The sequence below is a fragment of the Lissotriton helveticus genome, chromosome 2_1 (genome assembly GCF_964261635.1).
Source record: "Lissotriton helveticus chromosome 2_1, aLisHel1.1, whole genome shotgun sequence".
Taxonomy (NCBI): domain Eukaryota; kingdom Metazoa; phylum Chordata; class Amphibia; order Caudata; family Salamandridae; genus Lissotriton; species Lissotriton helveticus.
This window is the reverse complement of record NC_136059.1, coordinates 1,758,965,212-1,758,988,856: the sequence shown is the minus strand read 5'-3', so window position 1 is coordinate 1,758,988,856 and position 23,645 is coordinate 1,758,965,212. Positions and strand designations below refer to the sequence as shown.

General features: G+C 44.1%; 1 protein-coding gene across 1 annotated transcript in view; it reads right to left on the bottom strand.

Moving 5' to 3' along the window:
* Nucleotides 1–23,645, bottom strand: part of TEK (TEK receptor tyrosine kinase) — a 668,093-nt gene that overhangs the window by 376,998 nt on the left and 267,450 nt on the right. The window contains exons 8-10 of the mRNA XM_078676713.1: nt 12,835–12,989; nt 10,204–10,348; nt 5,908–6,069 (exon numbers count right to left, since the gene is read on the bottom strand). Coding sequence (XP_078532839.1) covers nt 5,908–6,069; nt 10,204–10,348; nt 12,835–12,989 — 462 coding nt within the window. The remainder of the gene's footprint in view (nt 1–5,907; nt 6,070–10,203; nt 10,349–12,834; nt 12,990–23,645) is intronic.

Here is a 23,645-nt window from a genome sequence, read left to right as displayed (position 1 = left end):
AGAAAACTTTATTAGATGCTGAAATAAAAAGATTACATGCAGATGAGTCACAGGGGAATTTTAAAACTAATGCTTATGCCAAATTGCTTTATGAATATATTGATGTCATGGAGGCGAAGAACTGCTACGTCTGTATGCAGTTGCCAGCTTCTGTAGATGAAGGCATCAGATATCATCATCTTCCATTGACCTATGGAATCTCATGTAGTTTATTGCTGAGCATATTTTATGAACGAGAGGGGTTTGAGTATTACTTTTTGAACTTCGATTCGGTACTGCCAGAGGTGCCGAATTATAAACATCTAAACAAGTGGGATTATTATAAGTGTGAGGACAGGTTACAGAAATTTTTAATTCCATGGAAAACATTAGATACTTCACATGCTCGAAGAAATAATTTGACTTGTAAAGTGTCAGAAATTGAGAAAAAGTTTATAGGGCAGGTGGATGATCGATATAGGAGACAAAAGATCCTAAAAGCTTCAGGACAATGGAAAACAGATTGGACCCGGGAAGAAAGAGAACACCAAAGAAAGGGTAGCAGTGGTCCAATAGCTTTAGACCGGGAGAAAAGGGGAGAGCTATGTATACACAGAAGTCAAACATATTCTGAGAATGTGTTTGTAGGAGAAGTTCATTGTGAACATGCTTTCCAATTAGAGTACTATTCTAAGGATTTCCTGAAGGAGAGGCAGGTGATCCCAAATGTATATTTTGTCTGTGGAAGAAATGCATATGTGAAACTACCAGATAATTGGTATGGATCATGTTATTTAGCAATTGTCTTCCCCAAAATATACCATGCTGAGAACTTAGAAACTAAAAAGAGAGAAACATCAGCTAGAGGAAGAAGGGGTGTAAGCGCTGAGGAGGTAGTTGGAGATGTGTTTGGTGCTATGTTTCCTATTTTAGGGATAGCACTAAATGATGTTAAGATAAGAAGACTGGCAACAGTTGTAGATAGGTTGTCCGCCAGTACTGCTAGATCTTTAATGCTGGTGGAGGGAGAGATGCAATCGATAAGGGCAATGGTTCTTCAGAACCGACTTGCTCTAGACGTTCTGTTGGCCAAAGAGGGCGGAGTCTGTAAGGCTTTGAAGGTCCAGGAATGTTGCACTTACATTCCAGACAATTCAAAACCGCTTGAAAAGTACATTCGAAACATTACTGAAATACATAATGAGATAGAAGATTTGACTAAGGTAACAGTGTGGGAAAAGGTAGGTCAAGGAATGGGTAAAGTTGGAGGTTGGTTTGCCAACCTGGGAAAGAATATCATTTGGTACATATTGAAACCTATCATCATAATAGTGATTTGTATAATCACTTTGTGGGGATTGGTGAAACTGTACAAATGGTATAGAGCAAACAGGTTGCAATGATCTATGCGAGAGCAGGGGAGGAGATTAGCTGCGATGCAGGAGAATCAGTACCGGAGTCTGAGGGCTCTAGAGGAGATGAAACGAGGGAAGATTGCAACGACTTCAGTTTGATACTTTGTACCTTAGAGAGGGTGTTGTGATGATGATGACTACTGTAAGTCATCAAAGGGGGGATTGAGAGAGCACAAATCTGAAAATGTAGAAGTGCACCATATTTTCAAGCACGTAGTATTAGTTTAGTGTGGAATATACAAGAGTGTCAACTTATATAGAGAAAATATATGAGTGTTTAATTAGAATAGATGCATATATAAGTGTGAAAACGAATTTAGAGGTTGTAGAAATGTTAAAATGATGTTGGAGTCACACGTTAGATGACTAAGTGAAACGAAATGTAATTCTGCAAACCATGAAAATGTGTAGGCCACATGGCATTTCACAAGAAACGAAAGATGCTGCTACACTTTTAAGTGACTTGGATTCTAATGTCATTTTACTGCAAAGTATTATTAAGCAGGGAATTGAAGTATGTTTTAAATAGATGTGTTATATTTTAGTAATGTGTGTTAGTTAAAATACTGTTTAAACAAAGAAATTTAATGTGCATATTGCAGAGGCCCGTTTCATGTAATTTTAGTAGGCCTGAATAGATAAAGTCGTTTCTTTGATCTGCATGAGCTCGTTAACCCCTTCGACGCTCATGACGAGCTGGGCTCGTCATGAGGTAGCCTCCTCGCACGCTCATGACGAGCCCAGCTCGTCATGAATAATGGGTTTTTTAAAAAACGAGCACAGGGGCAGAATTTCGCTAGCGCTCATGTGGTTAAGGAGAAGTCGCACAGAGCACGAACGATAGGTCTGTTCAAGATGTTTTATGACTCTTAGATATGGTAGAGACTGGAATTTGGGGCCTACCGAGAGAGTGTCTGTTTGCAGGTGCAAGGGGAACTTAAATCAGAAATAATGAATAGGCCCTTGTTCAGAGGCGCCAGGCACAGGCCTGTAGGAGTCTTCAGGAATTTTAGGGGGTACCGCTTGGACGGAGAGAAGCCTGGGAAGCAAGGTCAACTTTAATGAAGAGTCCAGAGGAGCACCAGCACGGAATTTGCCGCTCAAAACTGCACCACGTGAGAGGCGTCTACAGGGGCGTTCCTATTGGAAATGTGATTTTGTATTAGGGATAGCACCCCGGGGTGCAGTTAGGGCAGATGATCTGAGGAGCTTAAGAGAGTGGATGGGTAGGCAGATAGAGAGCTGAAAGACTTCGACTTTGAGACAAAGACTAAGGGAAGTGTGTGATCTTCTTTGGAAGTCACCACTGCTGACACCTTTTTAGGTAAAGATCTTGTTAAGTAGGGATGTCACTTAGTCTAGGGTAGGGACAGACTAACCTGTATTTTTCTTTTCTGTAAATGACTCTCAAGTTGCAACTCACAGCGATTCTTGCAACTCTAATGGTATTTGAGATATTTTTGATAATTTCCTTTTGTCGATTGAGAGCATTCAGAGAGTTCCTTTTTATATTGATACCTGTATACTTTTGAACCTTATTCTGAGATGTTTGTATCTCCAGATACTTTTGGCTTTACATTAAACTTTTTAACCTTTTCCAGTGGTAAGTGGTTCTTTAGAGTGGTGTAAGTTCTTTCTTGATTAACCTAGTAGTGGATTGCCTTTTACTCAATGACAGGTACCAACGATTCAGTCGACCTGAGCTGGGATCTGGTAAGATAACAATAGACCAGAAATCCCGCGTTATCAAATCTTTCCTCCTGGGTGTACCTCAAGTGCAAGTTCCACACGAGCCACTGCTGCCTCACCCTTGTGCCGCAGTTCTAAGCTTAGCATCATGCTAAAAATTAAATTTTCGCCACCTGACTCCTTGTAGATTTGGCACTGTGCAGTTTTTCCTCACTCGCACAGCGAGCTGCAGTTTGGGCACAGCACAGACACTAAGCACTTGTAGTATAAAAAAGGCTGCTTTAATGAAGCAGGTGCACTACAACAACTTAAACATTCCTAGGTAATTTGCCTTACAAAACTAACATCCTCTCTATACATAAACCCCCACCTAACATGTCCTACCCTGCACCCTTAATTGGCCCCTCCCCATAATTACTCTTACCTCAAATAGCTGTCACTACCTTTATAGTCTCCAAGCCAACCCAACCCTATATAATTCAACTTTGAACTTTAACTTCCTGCCTTCTCCAAGTATACTCTCATTCCCCCATAAAACTGCTTCACATACCCAAACAGCAGTACAACCGATTCAACCTCTGAAGACCTATGGGTAAACTCCCAGTCCAGTGTTGAAGGGATTCTGCTCAGACACAGAACTGTGCACAGAGTGCCAGGACCTTAGTGAATTGTGGTGGACCAAAAACTCACCTTAGTACCTAGAACCCCTAACCGACTAGCATCAGTGTCACATTAGCTCTTCGTCCTATAGCAAAGGAACCAATGATTAGAAAACCCAGAACATGCAACTTAGGTTACTCTCAGGAATGGTGGGAATCAAGAACACTCTTTTGTTTGTTATTCTCATACCAGTCCACAACATGGGTATAAAAGAGACACGATAAAGTGTAAAATGTTTATTTTTTACGGCGTGCTCTAAGATGCAGTATTTTTTGGGAGCATAAGCAGGCTTATGATTAAAAATAATACAAGCAGCATTGTTACAATTCCATAAAACACAAAAGGAGAAATCCTATTATAATGATGATGGAAACAGGTCCTATAATGCTTTGTATGCCACCCTCCCTAGCTAGGAACTATGGCGCCTATTAGGATGGCGGACGGACCTGCGTCCGTCCGCCACCCCCGAGGTGGAGGGACCGTCCGCAGGGACAACGGCGGTCCCTCCGTGCGAATTAGGATGTGACCGCCACCCTGGCGGTCACATCCCGTATATTTTACATTGCGGCGGGTGCTGCTTTAAGCAGCACCAACCGCAATGTAAAATATGCATGTGTAGCCTTGGCATGCACAACTTGGCAGGCACCGCGTGGTGCCTGCCACCCTGTGCATGCCAATGCAGGGCGGTACCATAGGTACCCCCATGTGCACCCCCCAACCCCCAACACCCTGGGGGCTCGCATCGGGCCCCCAAACACGAAAGACCACATGCTTTTCCACGGCGGAAAAGCCGCCGCGGAAAAGCATGTTTTCTGCCCCATCCTAATATGGCTGGCGGTGTCTGATAGACACCGCCACCGTATTAGAGCTTTTCCGCCACGGTCGGAAGACGATCGCGGCGGACGGTCTTCCCATCCGCCGATGACCCCCCAGCCATCCCAATCTGGCGGGGGTCTTTGAAGGCACCGCAGCGGTGAATCCGCATCCTCCGGGCAGGCGGTGGCTTCCGCTGGCCCGGAGGATGCGGATTCACCGCAATCCTAATCGGCCCCTATGTTTTATAAAATATAGAAGGTCTCTTAGGCTTGAATAGGTGACCCCATACCTCTAAGATTAACAGGAGTGAATCACATCAGGATCTGCAAAAGCTCTCTGTCTCTCTGGAAACGGAATTCTTCCAAGTGTGTAAAATCACGTATGCAGTGCCATATTAAAGGCGCCAGAATTTCAGGTAGCTGCAGCTGCATGCATGTTGTGTCTAAGTGTGAGCCGATCAGCCCGAATAACAGCTAAACATTGTTATGATAACCTTGGAGGCTTCAGAACTCACTGTGCAGACTAAGGTTGCGATGTAAGTCTAGGGATGTTGAAAACAAGCCTTTCTCTTGTGAAGATATTCACGAAGTCAGACTTACAACAACAACTACATGCAGTGTCATGTGCAAAAGAAGCAAAAAGGCAAAATGGTGTTTAAACTTCTAATAAGCTTAGGCTAACATAGCAATGTGCAATAAACAAGGCCCTGTCTTCACTACACCAGCACCTGCTCAACAGCGTCAACATGCTATCTAAGCCCCATTTCTTCTGTGCACCCGCTTCATCAAAAACCTCCCCTCTCTCAACCTTAAAACAAGGGGCAGGCGAGTGAGCCGAAAATCAAATTCCCTGACCCTCGTTTCTGGGCTGCCAGCCACTGTGTCACCTAATGACAAAATTGTGGTCGACAGCCCAAAAAACGCCCCTTAACTATCTTCCCCCATCGATACCAAACCCACCCCAAGGTGAGTACAGTCTCTTTGGACTGTACCACCTCCCCCAAATCTCCCAGGGGGCATAGCTTCCTCATTTTGTCACAGGGCTCTTTTGCCTGAACAATGCAAATCTACGCCTGAAGGTTTTTAATATTTCCACTGTGTGGACTCTGAAGTTTTCAACTTGAGTGATTACAAAATTTTTAGCTTCAGATTCGTTTTTATAAAAGGGCATTCTTGGTAGAAGCTGTTGTGGTGCAAAATCTGCCACGAGCCCATTGGAGGACTTGACTAATGCTCAATCGCAGGAGATTCCTCATCTGCTGGGTCTGTGTTCACATTCTGGTTGTAAGCAAAAAGAAGTCATGAAAGGCTTCACTTGTCAGAACTGCACATTTATTCTTGGCTCTTACCGTCCTTGTAGAGCCAGGATTGTGAAGTTTTTGCAGGTTTGTAAATGAGTTTGACTGATACAATAGGCCCATCCCCTGTGTGTGGCTCAGCGTTGACATCGATGATAAGATGGTAAGGCCCGCTGCCATTGACATTTGGTCGAACCTGCGGCATAGGAGGACCTAAAAAAAAAGGTGAAAGTTGCTTCAAACCGCAATGACTGAAACACGTCGACATATTTTTTACAATCACATGGAATATTTAGTTTCTTGTGAGAGACTCTAGCATTTAGCTACATATATTATTGCACTATTGGATACCTTGGCGCCTTTCTTGCCAAATTTTTCAAAGGTAATAGTAAGTCATTGTATTGCTAAATATCGTGATATCTTCAAATTCAACACATAAATAAAGGCATGAATCAAAATGCATGATTTTTATCACTGGCAGCGTTAAATACCAAATCACAGCTTTTCCTATTCTTTAGTGTATTTCTCAAGCAGGACTGCCCAACATAGGTCCAGGAAGACTAGATCCATCCCGAATGTTCACATAGCTAAATACGATCAATTTAAATGGAAATTATTGACATAGTCATTGGTTATCCTACAAATCACACTTGGGTCCCACTCTCATCTTCCCATAGAGGACTGGTCTACTGTGCTGAACTGCTCAAAACCCATTTTAGACTCTAGTCCCACCTCATCATTGGAAAAACTCTCCCACTGGATAGAATCCTCATTGGATAAAGTGATTCCTGTTAAATCTATCACCCGCAGGACGAGAGAGAGAATTGCGCCGTGGTGCTTGCCCCAGTTTAGGCTGCTTAAACAGGCCTGTAAACGGATAAAAAGGAAATGGAGGAAGGACCATAGCGAGATCAGAAAAATGGAATACCGAGAGTCCATAAATTTCTACCAAGCAGAAATTAAAAAGGCCCAGGCACTTTACTATGATGCAAAAATGAATTCAGCAGCTAACACTTCCAGAGAAATCTTCTGCATTGCTAAGACACTTCTAGAGCTCCCTTCCCCCGAAACTCTGACAGCAATAACCACTGATTGTTGCAATGAATGTGCAGACTACTTCCAGGGAAAAATTCTGAACATATATAACACATTCCCTGTTACGCCATGTCCCAGTGACCCTCCCATCCCAGCCGCAATGACCTGTGGCCTCTCTGCCATTAACAGGCCTCTAGACACCATTCGGCACACTTTGGAGGAACTCCCTCTTCTAGACCAGGATGCACTTTCAAAAATCTTTGCTCAAATAAAGTCATGCTCTCCCTGTGACCCGGCCCCTCCCCACCAGTTGGGTATAGTTAAAGAGGTGGTACTTCTGGTAATATGGGACGTTATAAATCTTTCCATCACCAAGGGCCTTGTCCCACTTTCCTGGAAACACGCCTTGATGAAAGCCTTACTGAAGAAACCAAGCTTAAACTACTGTCTGAAATCTTTGCTACCAATGGTTTGTAAGGTCCTGGAAAACACGTTATTTTATCCTCTCTGACTTTTTAGAAACCCACGACCTCCTGCATCATTCTCAGACTGGCTTCCCTCCCCTCCTTGGAACGGAACCAGCATTTATCACGGTAGTTGAAGAATCGAAAAAGATAATTGACCAGGGAGGAGCAATAGCCATTATTCTCCTTGACCCGAGTGCCGCCTTCGACACGGTAAACTTTGACATCCTTCTCAAAAGGCTTGGGAGTGCTGGAGTGCCAGGGAGAGCAATTTCTTGGATCCAGTCATACCTCAATGGCAGAACATTCCAAGTCTTTGCTGGAGAATCCACCTCTAGGTGCTTACCCCTCAGTTATGGAGTACCTCAGGGATCCTCTCTGAGTCCTACTTTATTCAACGTGTATATGAGGCCGCTGGCTGATATCGCCCTGCCATATGGGATTCAAATTGTTACCTATGCGGAGGATACTCAGGTGGTGGTATCTCTAAATCACCCGCATAATTCTCCTTCAGATGTGGAATCCTGCCTGGAGAAGGTGACAACCTGGATGCAACACTCTTGTCTCAATCTTAATGGAGACAAATCTGAAATAATGTATCTAGGCAATTTGCCTAACGCGGGCCGCAAACTGCAATGGTTGATTTGTCTGGGACCCGCACCCACTCATAAGGCCAAGATTTAACACGGATGTGTGCTTTACTATGACAAATTGTACTGTCTTTTGTGTAGACTCTATTATAGGTTGTGCTGTCTATTTTGCTCCACGCACCTTTCTTGTTTCCATTTTGTTAATTTAATAAATTGTTTATAGACATACTGTTGGTGTTGCCTCAGTCAGTATTTAGAACAATCCATGTGAATCTATCTATGTATTGCAATTCTCTTGAACAAAATGTTTTTAGCTACTTGTATTGGTTTTTAATGATTTATTGAATATGTGTTCTTTTTGTATTTGTTTTTCATTTTAATAAAAAATATATATATATATATATATTCTCTATTTTCTTGTGTTTTGACCCTGGGTTTACTACAGGATTCCCCTTGTGTGTATGGTGAGTGAGGAGTAACATATGATTGTGTGGTTTCAAGTGGTTTGGACTACTTGAATTAACCCAAAGGAAGCTTTCTTTTTAATTGATAATTTGAACCCTATTCCTTTGGTTTGAAGGGGTCCCTCTCTGTTTTTTCTACAACGGTAGCTCCTTTTCATACAGCATAGCCAGGCTCTGGAATACCCTTCCCCTGCATCTGCGTTCAGAGACCCATCACCTCACCTTCCGAAAGCAGCTCAAAACATGATTGTTCCAGATCACCAACCTGTAAACCTCCTTCCCTCTTCTGCTCCGCCGCTAGCGCTGGGATGCCTTAGGGTAGCTATGCGCTTAAGAAGTGTTAGTTAATAATACCCCTTAGCTCATGTTAGCAGGTTGTTTTGTCACATTAAAGTGATGAGCCACCAAAACAAAGCCTAGTATGCCAAGACTTTGGAGAGAATGATGCAAAAGGGAATCTACACAGTGTGTAAATAATGGAGCCATTCCAATGCGCTGCTGAATAAATTTAACAAAGAGAAATGCTCCCCTCGTGCAGTGCACAAAAATAGTACACTATTAATACTGACGAGGAAGGATGGATCCTATCTATAGGGGCAAGGTGTGCACAGAGCATCCTTCCTGCATCTCAATGTTAGTGGTAGAGTCCACTCATGAATATTAACGAGGCAAGAAGAGTCCCTCATCCAAGAGCAGAGCACAATTGATTACCAGGAATGTGTAAACATTTGAGCTATTGACCAGGCATGATGGCGTCCTCAACAAGGGCTGGTATACTACAACCCACTCATTAATATATTGATGAAACGGAATGGGTCCTGCACAGTGGAGAAAGGGGTGACAAGAGTAACTGACTGGATTTCCTTTGGTGTGCTAAAGCATGCATAGAGGTATAGCAGCCCTCCTCCAAAGCGTAGAGGCATAGCCAATGCGTCATGGGCTCCAGAGCAGGGGGTACTCCAAAGTCGGTCCTGGAGGGCCTGTTCCACACCAGATTTTTTGATAACTACATTTATCTAAATGGGGATATGCTAAAAATCTGGCATGGATGTGACCCTCCAGGACCAACTTTGGAGAGACCTGCTCTAGATCAAGGAAATAAATGGGCGCCCTGGCCGTTGTTTGAACTGTGAAATACAACAATAGTGTGACTGCACCTACTGTCCAATGGAAGCTACCCTGCTTCAAGGTCAACAACATTCCACCAATAAACAGCCCAGGATGTCCACAAAGGTGGGAGCCCACTGGATAGCTTCCTCTTTCTTTCCTGCTTCCAGCAGTTAAAGTACACATTTTCCTCACTGTTCTACATATCGTGTTTATACTGTTTAACATTGTCGTTTACTGCTGTTTGTGGTGTTAATTTGGACGCTGATTGCGCCATACTTTTAATTATGGGCTGCAGGAGCGTTTTTCATCGCTCCTCCTATGCTGCCCTGTGATAATAATGGAAGACAAATGTTGAATTTGCACAACATTTAACTGAAAAAATTAACAAAAAGCGCATTGGGCCTAATTAATAAACTGCGTTTTGTGGTTCGTAAGTAGTACTACTTCATTTTTACAAAATGCAGTTCACAGGCCTACAGGTGAAATCTCCACCTTTCCTATAGATATTAATATGGGCGAACCTCACACATGTAAGTTTACTACTTAGTAGTAAATCTGGGAGGGGTCAGGTGGAGTGGCTGGAAGATAGAGAATAGCTATTACTAAATGGTAGGAGTTTAGGGAAGGGTAAGGGAGTATACAGAAAGAAACAGTTACAGGAAGCAACCATTCAAACAAATATACTTTTAACATAGACGCTGTGTATCCCTTCTGCCATTCCAGCCACCGTTTCCACTCGGCAGATCCAGATGCCAGTATCCCGCGCCAGAACTGTGGTCCCCTTGAATTCTGCTACCACATGGTTCTCTCTTTCTGTGACTTTCTCAGCCTGCGAGTAAATTAAAATAAAGCACAGAAACAATTACTTTAGTAGTCATTAATAGCGTCTTAACTCTCTCAAAAGTATTCAAAAACAAAACACAACAACCCATCAATCATGAGTTACGCCCTATTTCTGGTACGGTGACATCTTTATTTATTAAATAGTTTAAAAGACAATCTAATAGACAGTCTAACACAATAATCCTAAACAAATTAAAACAAGTTATGAATTAAAAAGAATGAAAAATATTCCTGCTGGAAAGAGATCAGAGTTTTGTCTAGTGGCAGTTTGACTCATCATAAAGTATCGCAGATGGTTAATTTGCCTGCTGCTAAGAACATGTAACATGCTGATCACAGAACTGAGTGTGAGTGAACTATGAATAGCGCTAGGAAATTTATATCAGAGTGGGGCTATGGAGACGTGAGGGGCATTGATAATGATAGTGAGGAAATTCGTGTAGAAGGAGGTCATTGGGGAAGGGGGCAACAAAAAAGACTGTCGCAATGGGCGTCACCAGCACATTCAGTAATACTAGGCCCAGGAGAGTGAGGGGCTCACTACACCTCATTTACTATGCAGCCAAAGGGAATGCCCATACATCATTGCTGTGCCAATTTATTATTTCATTTATCTAACCGGAATGAACCTAATGGGGCATACGAGGGCCAAAAGCAGGCTGAAGTTCCATACAGTTGCTGTCAGGAGGGTACCTGGCCGGGCAGTTCGGGCATGACTGTTCCTTCTGGAGCAGGAAACAGACTAATTTGCAAATGGCATGTCTCTGTCTATAGTAATGTAATGGGTGAAACACAATGGACTGGAATGAAACCTGAGCGACCAGCAGTGGTTGAAATTAATTCAAGCACTCCTTCATTCATTTTGTTGTAAGTCGCTAACAACCAGGGCCGGACTGGGAAGGCAACCCAGCATTGGCTTTCACATCGGACCGGCTCCCGGGGGTGGGAACGGGGTGGGAAAGAAGGGGGACGGGGACGGTGGATGCAGGATGCTGGTGGGAAATACTGGTGCTGCGCTTTTGTTACGGGGGTCGATATTGCAGTACTGCTGCAAAACCGGCCCCCAGTGTGGTATACTTGTATTTAGAGTATTGCACCTTTCCTACTTATCTGCCTTGCTGCTCAGCCAGTGTGAATGATCTTGGAATGTTGGTATATGTGATGAGAGAATGGAATGCTGGTATGCCTATGTGCGGAGTGGCAGTTGAGAGGATGGGCTGAGCAGCAAGGAAGCTGCTCCTGGTGGGGCTCGCCCTTTGGGCTTTCTACTATATTCTATTAATGCTTGATACTTACTGATATCTAAGAAATGTATCAATAAAGCATATATCTCAAAAGTACACCTGAGCCTATTGGACTTATTACACCCAGTGACAAAAAAGGCCCCCAACAGTCCAAAACCGGCCCCCACCCTTCTGGCCCACAGGAAAAATGCTCAGTGCCCGCTATGGCCAGTCTGACCCTGCTATCAACTCCCAGCTACGCCGAAGTCTTTTCCCATTTTTAAGGACATTTCCATTTTATCCTTCCCAAGTCCTCTATTGGGATAATGGTTGCATTGTATAATGAATCTCCTGCTTTTGTTCGTGTTTTATACCAAGGCACCTTAACGTATCATAGAAAACGAAAGCTATAAAAACAAAAAATAAAACAAGCATTGTCAGAAAACAATCAGCCGCACCGTTGGGAACTTTTGGCCTTACCCATGGTTTTTAGCGATGCTGTACAGCACCCCCGATGCTGTGCAACATGGCAAAAGAGGATAGAAAAAAGGTGTATGACGTGTCCGACTGCATCCTTTTGTACGTGTGCACACCACGCATATGTGCCCCTTCAAAAGGAAGATGGCACTTTTTTGTTTCTTATTATTTACCAATCCTAGTTGTATTGGTGATTTACAAACGGTAGCACGAAAGCATGTTTTTGTTTCTAAGCTGGATGGGGGAAATCAACACAGAGGGTGAGGGGGCAGAAGCAGCAAGAAGGGTGGGAACACAAGCAACATGGAAGGAGGGGTAGCGGGAGTAAACAGAGGGCGTGGGTCGGGGGAAGCAATATGGAGTGCAGTGGCTAAGTCTGTATTTCCTGTAAAATGTACTGCTACTAAGTACACAACTGGAAAAGCATGAAACGTCTAGCTCTATGACTACATTCCTATGTCTCCAACCCTTCTAAGGACTAGTGCGTGGTCCATCTTGGCTCTCACTTTGCCTCAAATGGCATAAAATGAGCCTGGGAATACGAATTAGAATACGTCAAAGTTTTTCCAATATATAAAGGAAGCGCAATTGTGGTTCAGTCTGTATGCTAAACACTATTCATAAGCAGCCAAAAGTGATATGCTGATTGCAAACAGCTACCCACACGACAGGAAGCAAATATTTATTCAGTGCCCAAAAAGATCAGCATCTATTAGACCAGGTGCCTCTGTCCTTTGTGTCTTGGCATACTGCCTAAAAGACTGACACTCACTTGAAGCACAGTTCCATCTTGTTTCACAAGCTTAAATTCTTCAAGAGTAGGAACTGGATGTCCAGTAGCTGCACATGTAGGCTTGTATTCTATCCCAGAATTCAACTCTATAGACTCTTGCAAGTTCACTATTTCTGGAGGTACATTTGATGCTCCTGAAAAAAAAAATATTTTGCTTCTGATTATCACCATCACACACATATGAAATGCATCCTTGTATTTACTCACAGTTCTTTATCCCATGGTGTGCTTGTCTAAAGGGATTATATTGTTAAATATAGAGGTCAGAGATTTAAATACATATATAGATTTATCTAAGTGAGAAATAGGGTTTTCAGTTCTTGATGATTAAAGTCCTTTTAGTGTTTATATTTAAAATGCAAATCATTAATTCGTAGTAGAAATTCTTTATTTAGATATAACACAGATATCTTTAAAAGAGGATTACATAGTTCACGTTGTATACAACTTATTAAAAATAAAAACAACAAGACAGTCAATTAGCCAGGCATGATAAAAATAGGGGTCTTCCGCATCCTCAACCTCCTAGGTCCATAAAAAAAATTATTTTTATAAAGGATAAAAACCAGAAGAAAAAAGAAAAAAAAAAAATAGTACAAAAGTTAAAATCTAATATACTGGGAACTTCACCCCATTTTCTTTACTCTCACTGAGTTGGATATCAAACAACTAAAAAACGACCCAATTCTCCTAGGGGTACTACTCATATTCTTTTCGTTTCATCCCCCTAGAAATTTGGGATGTATCGTAAGGGTCATTAAGTAATAAAAAAGAAAAAGGAAATAAGAGGGAGGATTTAGCAGGACCTCTTTAAGTTAAAATTACGATAAGCTTGCTGGATGAACTTTGTGAGTCTGATATTCAAGTCAGTGTTTTCAGGGTTCAGAGCCACAATGATGGCTTGCCTGCAGGTTCGGGCGCCCAACCTATTCCATTCGGGTTTTAGTTTGCACCTGCGTTGGAGGTTAAAGGCTGGGCAAAGGCAAACCACGTGTAGCAATGTTTCGGCTGTTTTACCGCACCCTCTGCAGGTTAGATCTTCCACTGTCCGTCTCCAAGGAGGTAAATCTTGCAGAAAACGCCAATCACCCATTCTAATGGCTATAAGGGTTCGTTTTAGATACAGTGGATATGTGCAGGAAAAGTAAGCGGCGGGGAGTAGCCGACTGTAAGAATTTACAAGGGCCCAAGAATGGCTGCGTTTTGAGAAGAGTGCTTTGTCTGTGATGAGTGATCTCATTCTTACACATTTTTTGATGGCGATTTTAAACGCTGTCTGACTGGGGTTAAGAGCCCATAGGTCACCTGCTGACATTTGTTGAATGTAGTCCTTAAAAAGGCGACCAAACGTTCCACCTGGATTTTTCTGGGAGATTTCCAGCCAGACTAGAGATTCTAGTGAGCCTGGGTTAGCCTGCCTCAGCTTGTGACACAAGTTTAGATATGCACCAATATTCAAAACCTCATAGTTTGGTAGCCCCATCTCCAGTCTTATCTGTGCAGCAGATGCAGAAGTTGGCAACTGGAGGACCTTTTTATAGATTTTGGTGGTATGTTGATTTAGGGCCGTATTCAATTTACCCTTGAATGACTCTATCCCGTATGATAGGGTGGGGCTGATTTTCGCTCTCAGGACTTCCAGGAGGGGCGAAAGGGTTGGACCTGAGAGGTTTTTCGAAAGCTTGGTTAAAGATACTGCAAGGGTCGTGGCTTTAACTGCAATCTCGTGACGCTGTTTTAAAAGGTTGCCCCTTGAATCCAGGTGGACACCAAGATATTTATACGATTGACCAATCGCGAGGCTGATGTTGTTGAAAGTCCACCCACCGCAGACATGTCGTTTCTTCCCAAAGGGGACTACTTGGGTTTTCTTTAGATTGACTTCTAATTGATTCGCAATTGTGTAGCGAAGCAGTGTGTCAAGGAGCCTTTGCAGCCCGACCTTGGTGAGGCTGAAAAGAACTAGGTCATCGGCATATAACAGATTGCTGAGTGCCGTGCCGCCCACCTTTGGAGGATGACTATTAGTTTCATCCAGGGTCTGTGACAGATCTGCTATAAACAGATTAAAGAGAAGGGGGGCCAGCACGCATCCCTGTTTTACACCTCTCGTTGTCATAATTTTCCGGGAGAGATGCGTGCCGGACCCTAACTTCACTCGTACCCAGGTACGAGAGTGAAGTTGAATCATGGCCTCCAGTAGTTTGTCAGGGATTCCCCACTTCCTTAGCTTTTCCCATAGGGCCGCCCTAGGAACCCTATCAAATGCTGCTTTGAAATCGACAAAGCAGCATAGCACTGTCCTGGATGTTAAGAGTGCTTTGTCGACGATGGTTGACACTGCTAGGAGATTGGTCATAGTCCCTGAGTTGGCAACAAACCCCGTTTGATTCATCGGGATCCGGTTGTGTTCCGTTGCCCAATGCTTCAGGTCCTCCAAGAGGAGGCCTGCATAGTGCTTAGCCTCAATGTCCAAAAGAGCTATGAGTCTGTAGTTGTTAGGGGCAGCGCGAGATCCTGATTTATAAATTGGATGTATTATTGCACCCCGCCATGAATCTGGGATGGTTGCGGTTCTCAGGGCAAATCATTAATTGATTATAACATTGGTACAAGGTAAAAACAGTAAGATTCAAAACCTTTAATGGATTCTGGCATATTTCCTGACCCTAAATTTAACATGGATGCACAAAAAGGGTTAGGAATCATATAGTGCTGGTTTTGCCATCTCTGGGCTACATCATATTGCCCTTTGCAATACACTCTCCTGAGATATACATTTGTGCTGTCTATAATCGGGGCCACTGGAATTATGCAGTAGGGAAGCACCAAATTATGTGGCAGGGTTGAAGAAATGATGTGGAAATAGAGGGAAATTATACGGTTTAATGTGGCACATTTTTTGATAGTATTACTTATTTTCTAATTTTTCCGCAAGGTAATACTGTCTAGGCAAAGGTTTGACCTTATTAGTACCAGTTTAAAAACCAAATACAGAGATAAGCAACTGTAAGATAATCAGTTAATCTTTTGGGCCTTCTACTTCGTGAAATCAGGTCGCCATGCTTTAAGTCATTTTGTAACCGTTTAAGCTAGAAACAATTCTTGTTGTTAAAATCTGCAGATTATGCAGCAGATGATGGGTTATGTGGCAAATGCAGCAAATCTATAATTATGTGAAAATCGCTGCCTAATTGCACAATTCCAGTGGCCTTATCTATACTAAAGGTAGTGTACAGCCGAAGATGGTTAAAAGTATGAAAAAATTACTACATTTTGATTTCTAGAATGTACTATAATCCAGCTGTCTTTATCATGGAGACTACTCTAATGGAACAAATGATAAACAGAGATCCAGTTTTTCGAGGTGGGGTAGATAACCTTAACAGTTGGAAGTGTAGAAAACAAAGAAATATGTTTAATCTTAAGAGCAAATGGATGATCCATGGGTGCTCTGGATTATGCTGCTCATTAGTGCATTTCAATGAGCCCTGTTACTGTGTTGCTGAAAATGCAGTATTGTGGAACTTCTTGAATGCAAGATGGCCCCTGGGCGTAGAGGAGCTTGAAGAAAGAGCTCATGGGCTGGGGATAGCTTTTCTAGTTAAAATCCCCGCTAAGCCTGCACACACAACCGGAGAAGATCACACACCCAAGCATCCCTACCAGCCTGCCAGAAGAAGAAACCTGAGACTAAAAATTACTCACTGTACCTAACACTGCAACTATCTTCGAGCAAGAAGGGGTCCACCCGAATCGTTACATCCAAAGGAGATGAGGTGAGCTACGGCTGCGGTTTTGGAGGAGGGAGGCTCGAGATGTGGAGCGAATTCACGGCGAGATCGGAGCTCTCACACTACGGGGCTACCAGACAGGAATAAAGAAATGATGGTCTGCACCCACCGCAGCTAACACCGCGACTGCCCTTGGGACCGACGGAGTCCGCCCGCGTCGCTACAGCCAAAGGAGACGAGGTGAGCGGTTGCAAATTGGTTGAGGGAGGCTCGGGATGTGGAGCAAACTCATGGCAAGAGAAGATCTCTCCCACTAATGGGCAAACAGACAGGAATAAAGTAATGGTGGTCTGTACCGTCCCACCATCCCCACATGCAGGCGAGGAAAGAGGAGAGAGACCGCTGACCGCCCCTAGCTTGCAGCAAAAAGAGACAGTCGCTCCTGCTGCATCCACGTAGGCATAAGTGGCAGCTTATGCGAGATGAGAGATGACCTCATCTCTCGACAAGATATACTAACCTTTGATGCCACGTTAAAGAACTTTTACATTATGAGAGACTTCTAACTTAAGCGGCCTGACTCTAAGATGGCAGCTGCTTGAAAGGTACGAGAAGCGCTTAATCTTCTTTTGTGGAGCTGCCGCTAGAGGCTATTGGCAATTCTGGGCATTTTATAAGGCTGGGTCTACTGTCTGTGGGGAATGTTTCTACTCGAAAATCGACCTTATCAGTACGGCGATCCTCCTCAGTGTGGTGCCTGACCCTAAGATGGTGCCCAGGATTTAGCTTTTGGCAAAATCAAATCAGCAATACAGCTAACTGAAATTGCTGCAACATAAAGCTCACTTCAACCCTTCCTCTTGCATCAAGCTGGGGAGCACTCTGCCAATACAATCACCCGGAGTCTACCTTGTCTTGCAACGTGCTGGTGCCAGTTATAATCTTCATGTTGCTCGGTTTTCAAGGTGCTAGCTCCCATCTCCCCAGAGAAGAAGAAGGACCCATGCTGGAAACTAAAATTGGAAATAGGACTTCCAGCACATAAACAGAATCTTACTAAGCTAAGAGTCTGCCATCTTGGAACTATACTAACTGCTCCCTTTTTCACACCCACATCAAAACTGCAAGAAAGATGAGAATGTTTCCCTCCTCCTGCAAAGCCTGCCTGACCCTCAAATGGTGGATCTCCGATCCCTCTTATCAAGATCTCGACGCGCTCATTTTCCCAGCGCTGAGTCACAGCCATATGGAGACATGGGGTCGGGAGCTCTCTGATATGGCACAGCTGTTAAACAACTGCTAACCAAGAAGGCCGGAACTGTGTTGGTATAGCGAGTGGAAATTTTGTAGCTGCTAAGTCTGTAGCTGCCCTGTCTGTAGATACCTCGCCTTCTCCGACCTCCTAGAAGTCACCCTCAGCCTTATGCTCTGGAGAGTCAACCAGTCCTAGAGCAACAGCATGAAATCTCTCTACTACTCGCACTTTCCCCTCTACGGACGGCTCTGGAAACTCTAGCCCACCCTTCCTTATAGAGTGCCTGACCCCGTCCCACTTAGTCACCATGCCATACGCCACATCAGCATACTCCAACCCCGCTTCGGCGAACCACTTAAAACAGCATGGCCCAAACTCCTTCTCGATCAGCTTCCCCCCTAACCTTTCATCTAAAGCGAAAAAAAACTTTAAACAAAAACTGATCAGACAACATCCTGAATCACTATTCGTGGACATCTATCACTGCGCCTCCAAAGGACAAGTAAAAATGGATCTCATCTTCCCCACTGAAAGACCTGAAACATGGAACTCCATCCTCAGAATGCAACTCAATAGCTCTAAAATGACTAACACGTCCCACAGCTACAAACTGACTTTCTCAGGCCCTAACCACACTAGGCAAAATGGGAACACCACTGCGACCATCTACTCTAATGGGACAGTCCTGATACAAGCCAACAATGACAACGTAGAAATCTTTGATGCTCTCTTCCCATCTCTCTGGACTTCCCCCTCCCACGCACTCCTCCCCTGCCCACCCATTCTCCCGTCCCTGAAGAACCTGACCCACCAACAGAACTCACCCACCACTCCGGTGCACCCTAGTAATAACACCTTCCTCCCACCGTGAGACACCACCTCCAACACTACCAGAGAGAACAAAACTTCTCTACCCCCACTGACAACCACCCTCTCCCAACCGCGCCCTCCGTCCCTCCCTACCCACTTTGAATGACCTCAACACACAGTACGTGACTCCCAAACCCCCTCATGCAATTTAACATCTACGACCCAACATGGCCCTCGCCTCCCCGCACCACCAACCCCACCTAGATCCCACACGGACACCTCACCCGCTAACGGGCAACTTAACAATGTTAGGGTCTCCCCCCAGGTTTAACTTTCCCGCACAGAACACCCACATTGACATAGAGACTGGGCTGCGGCTCACCCTGCTTGCAAGCCAAATAACCACCATAATCCAGGGTCTTAGTGAAATCCTTACCAACCTCGCCGTACCCCAAAAGCCACACCATTACCTTTCCTTCCCCTCTCTCTCTCAACAGAGGCTTCCCAATGCTCCCCAACCTGAAGGGATCTCTACCCCCCACTCTCATCAGACACAGAGACCGAAAAGAACTAGAGATGACACTTCTGCAAGTGAAGCAGCAGCTCTCACTTCCTTGTATGACAATCTTATTACTGCCACCCTCCAATCCAAAATACAGGTGAACACTGGACTGGGAAGAGAACAGGACCCTCTGAAATCCTCTAGACCCTGGGCCACACGCACCATCATCCTACAGTCCCCCGAATGATAAAACACACAACAGAGACATCCCCCACTAACTGCATGCTTATAAACTGCAGATCAGCCACCAAGCATGCCACAGAGCTAGCGGAATCCATCCTCACCCATGACATAGACATGGCATTCATCACTGAGACATGGCTAAATGACTCCTCATTTCCACTCATGGATACTCTTGTCCCCCCTGACTTTGCTATCACCAACACAGATAGGAAAGATCAAAGAGGTGGAGGCATAGCCATCATCAACAAAAACAATATTTCCTTGACGGAAACAGACTCCTTCATCTCCAACACCTTTGAATGCCTAACCATCAACATTAACACTAGCAACAATAAAACACTCATCTACCACCTCATTTACCACCCCCAGGCAACACCACCACATTCACTGAACACCTGTCCGACCTGATTGCCCACTGCTCTCTCTGAGATATGAACAACCTTATTCTGGGCGACCTCAATCTTCACTGGAATGAAGAAAACCTGCTAATCCAGAACCTGAAGGGGCTGTTTCACAGCAACAACCTTACCCAACACTGCTTAGAGGAAACCCACAACAAAGGAGCAATCCTAGACGCCATTATCGCCCAGCACAGCATTGTCACGATAGACCACACCCTGCCGTAGACTGGTCCGACCACCACTTAATCCTTTTCCACCTCACTCAGCCTATCACACCTAAACCCCCCACCCAAGACTCTCCGAAATGGACTAGAAACTTCACCCAGATTAATAGGACTGACCTACAGGGAATGGTTAACTTTCTCTTCACTGTCTCCGCGGACGATCTATCCACAACAGAACTCACCGCCCACTACAACACAAACATGACATCCATTCTAGATCAAGTAGCCCCCTTAAAACTAAAAAAATACAGGACCATCCCATCCAGATCTTGGTTCAACACAGACATTAACAACGAAAGAAGACAACTAAGAGCTACAGAAAGACTATGGAGGAGCAACCCCTCCTCAAGCCTACTCGAACAACTCAAAGCAGCCCGAAGGAAATACAAAAAACACATCAGCAGTGAAAAATCCACCTTCTTCTGCGACACCCTGGACAACGCAAAAAAACAGGCCAAACGAACTGTTCAAAATCATCAGACAACAAACCTCCAAACCACCGGGATCCTCCCTACAGGCCTCCAAAGACTTGTGCGAAAACTTCGCCAACCTCTTCGAAGAAAAAATCACCAGGATTAAGCTCTCACTAGACATCAACCCCGTCTGCAAAAACCTGCCTCCAGTGACAGTAGATAGCTCGCCCAAGCACCCCACAACAACCTGGAAGTCCATCAACCCCATCCCGGAAACCAAGATCCTCAAACTGATCTCCACCTCCCAACCAGCCTCTCACGTCCTTGACCCGATTCCCACCGAACTGACCAAAAAACGGAGACTCTTCATAGCCCCATTCTGGTGCAAGATCATTAACAGCTCCCTGAGAACCGGCGTGATACCTGAATGCCTCAAAGTTGGCCAAGTCACGCCACTACTAAAAAAACGAGGCCTTGACTCAAAGGAACTGAATAACTTCAGACCCGTCTCCAATATCCCCCTCCTATCCAAAATCCTTGAAAAATGTGTTCTCCAACAACTGACTCAGCACATGGATAACATCAACCTTCTTGACCCCCACCAATTGTGTTTCAGAAAAGGCTACAGCACAGAGACTGCGATCCTTAACATCACAGACGACATCCACAAATCCCTGGATACCGACCAATGCTGCTTCCTCATTCTCCTAGACCTATCGGCAGCCTTTGACACGGTTGATCACCAACTTCTCATCAAGGCTTTACAAGAAAGGGTAGGAACTGATGAGTTGGTCCTACGCTGGTTCTCCTCCTTCTTACACAGCTGCTCACAAAGGATAAAAATAAAAAACTTTACCTCCGACCTACACCCTGTCAACAGGGGCGTACCCCAAGGTTCAGTGATCTCACCTCAACTGTTCAACATATGCATGGAACCCCTCAGCACCCTAATCAAAAATTCTAACATCCCTTTCCACCTCCATGCAGATGACACCCAAATCTATCTAGAAACCTCCTTCATTGATGACCTTCATAGATTAAATGTCACTCTAAAAGAAATCCAACATTGGCTGTCGCTTAACCACTTAAAACCCAACCAAGACAAAACTGAAATACTCCTCATCTCCAACAAAGAGGAAAACCCTCATATTTCAGAATGGCTAAAACTTTGGTTGCTCTTAACGGCAATCACACTCACCCACTCCGTTAAATCTTTAGGAATTACCTTAGACTCAAAACTTGACATGGCCAATCACATCAAGAACTCCTCTAAGAGTGCCTTCGTCAACCTGAAGTTACTTAACAAAATAAAACCATACATCCCAACCAACGACCTCAAACAAGCCACCCAATCACTGGTGCTATCAAGACTCGACTATGGGAATGCCACCCTCACTGGTACAACAAAATCTCACCTAGCACCCTTCAAAACTACTCTCAACGCAGCAGCTAGAATGGTCACAGGAAACAGGAAATACGATCACATCTCACCAGCACTCAGAGAACTAAAATGGCTCTCAATCAAACTCCGTGCCAGTTACAGAACTGCCTGCCTGACACACAAAGCCCTGCACACAGGAAAACCTGAGTATTTGGCTGCCAAACTCAAGAGGGCTGGTCAGATAAGGAACCTCAGGAGCTCCAGCACCCTACTACTCATCCCCATGAAAACACGCAAACAAAAAACTGCCACACGGTCCTTCGCCGCAAACACAACCAAAATCTGGAACGCCATCCCAGTTGGTATCAGGACTATCTCTTCCTTCACAAAGTTAAAAAAACAACTTAAAGTCCTTTTCCTCAACCGCTCCCTCCCGAATGGATAGTGGCCATCAATATGCTAGTCCCTGCTCATCATCTTCCTGACATTGTAGCTCTAAGACTCACCTCCTCCCTACTATTCGTCCCCCAACTGCTCCCCCCCTTAATTGGTTCAACCCCAAGACAACGTGCACTCTATGAGGTTATCTCAGGACTCACGGACTACCTCAATGCTGCTCAGCACACTTGGACTTCCGAAACTATATGTAGAATCCTGCCTTATTGTATCAACCCCGAGACAATATGCACTCTATGAGGTTATCTCAGGACTCACGCACTACCTCAATGGTGCTCAGCACACTGGACTGCCGAACCTATATGTAGAATACTGCTTATTGTATGAATCTTGCTCAAAAACTGTGAAGAGCTCCAATACCCTCTGGTTAGGCTAGCGCTATATAAAACTCCTTAATAAATAAATAAATCTTGCCAACTAGAAAGTATAGTACATCTTCGTGCTAAGATAAATGTACAACTATGTTTGGAATTCAGGTATCATATCCCATTCTAACCTATGTTTATGGAGGCACACTATCTGTCTAAAAGACTAGTTCTAGACACATGCCATAAAGCCATTCAAGCATCCTTTATGATTGAATTTGCACGTCACAAGCTTGCATAACCCCACCACTCAGAAAAATCTCATACACCCCATTTAGATAATGGGTGGCTAAAGAGCCCCATGTCTGATACTCCACCATTTCATTTTGTCTCATTTTTCTACATATAGAAAGTCAAATCATGTTTCCATGGCAGAGCATTCAGGGCCTCATTCTCTGCTGATTCGAGTAGGGGAACCTCTAGATGCCTCTCAAGTTCACTTCAAACAACAGTGGCCACCTGGTATGTTGGAATACATACATCCCTTGACTACTAATTTCTCTGCACTCTTTTCTTGATTTCTATGAATTCTACAACCCTTTAGACTGCCCTGTGTAAGAAAATAGGTTATTGGTTGAGGGGGCTGGAAGCCCCACTCAGGCAACAACCACAAAAGTCACAAAATGAATTTGTGTTTAACCCTCTGGTAGCTTTGCACAAAAGCAGTCTGGTATAACTTAGAGGCAAAGTGAAAAGTATTTAGGCAGCACACAAACAGTAATAAAGTTAAAACAAAACCAGAGAAAAATCTCGAACCAATTTAGTAAGACAGAGTACGTTTTAATAAATAAAATGATACCAGAACGGCAAAAAAATAATCAGGTGATTTGAAATATGCAGTTTCAACATTTGAGGTCGTTTTAGCACCTAAAAGCACAAAGTGCCATTTGTGGTCATCTGGTCATGCTAGACCAGGGAAAAGTCGCAAGGTCAGGCGGACTGCGATGGAGCGTGGGCCGGTTACAGGGACCAGCTTAGTCCAGCTGTAGAAGTTACCTTCTCAAAA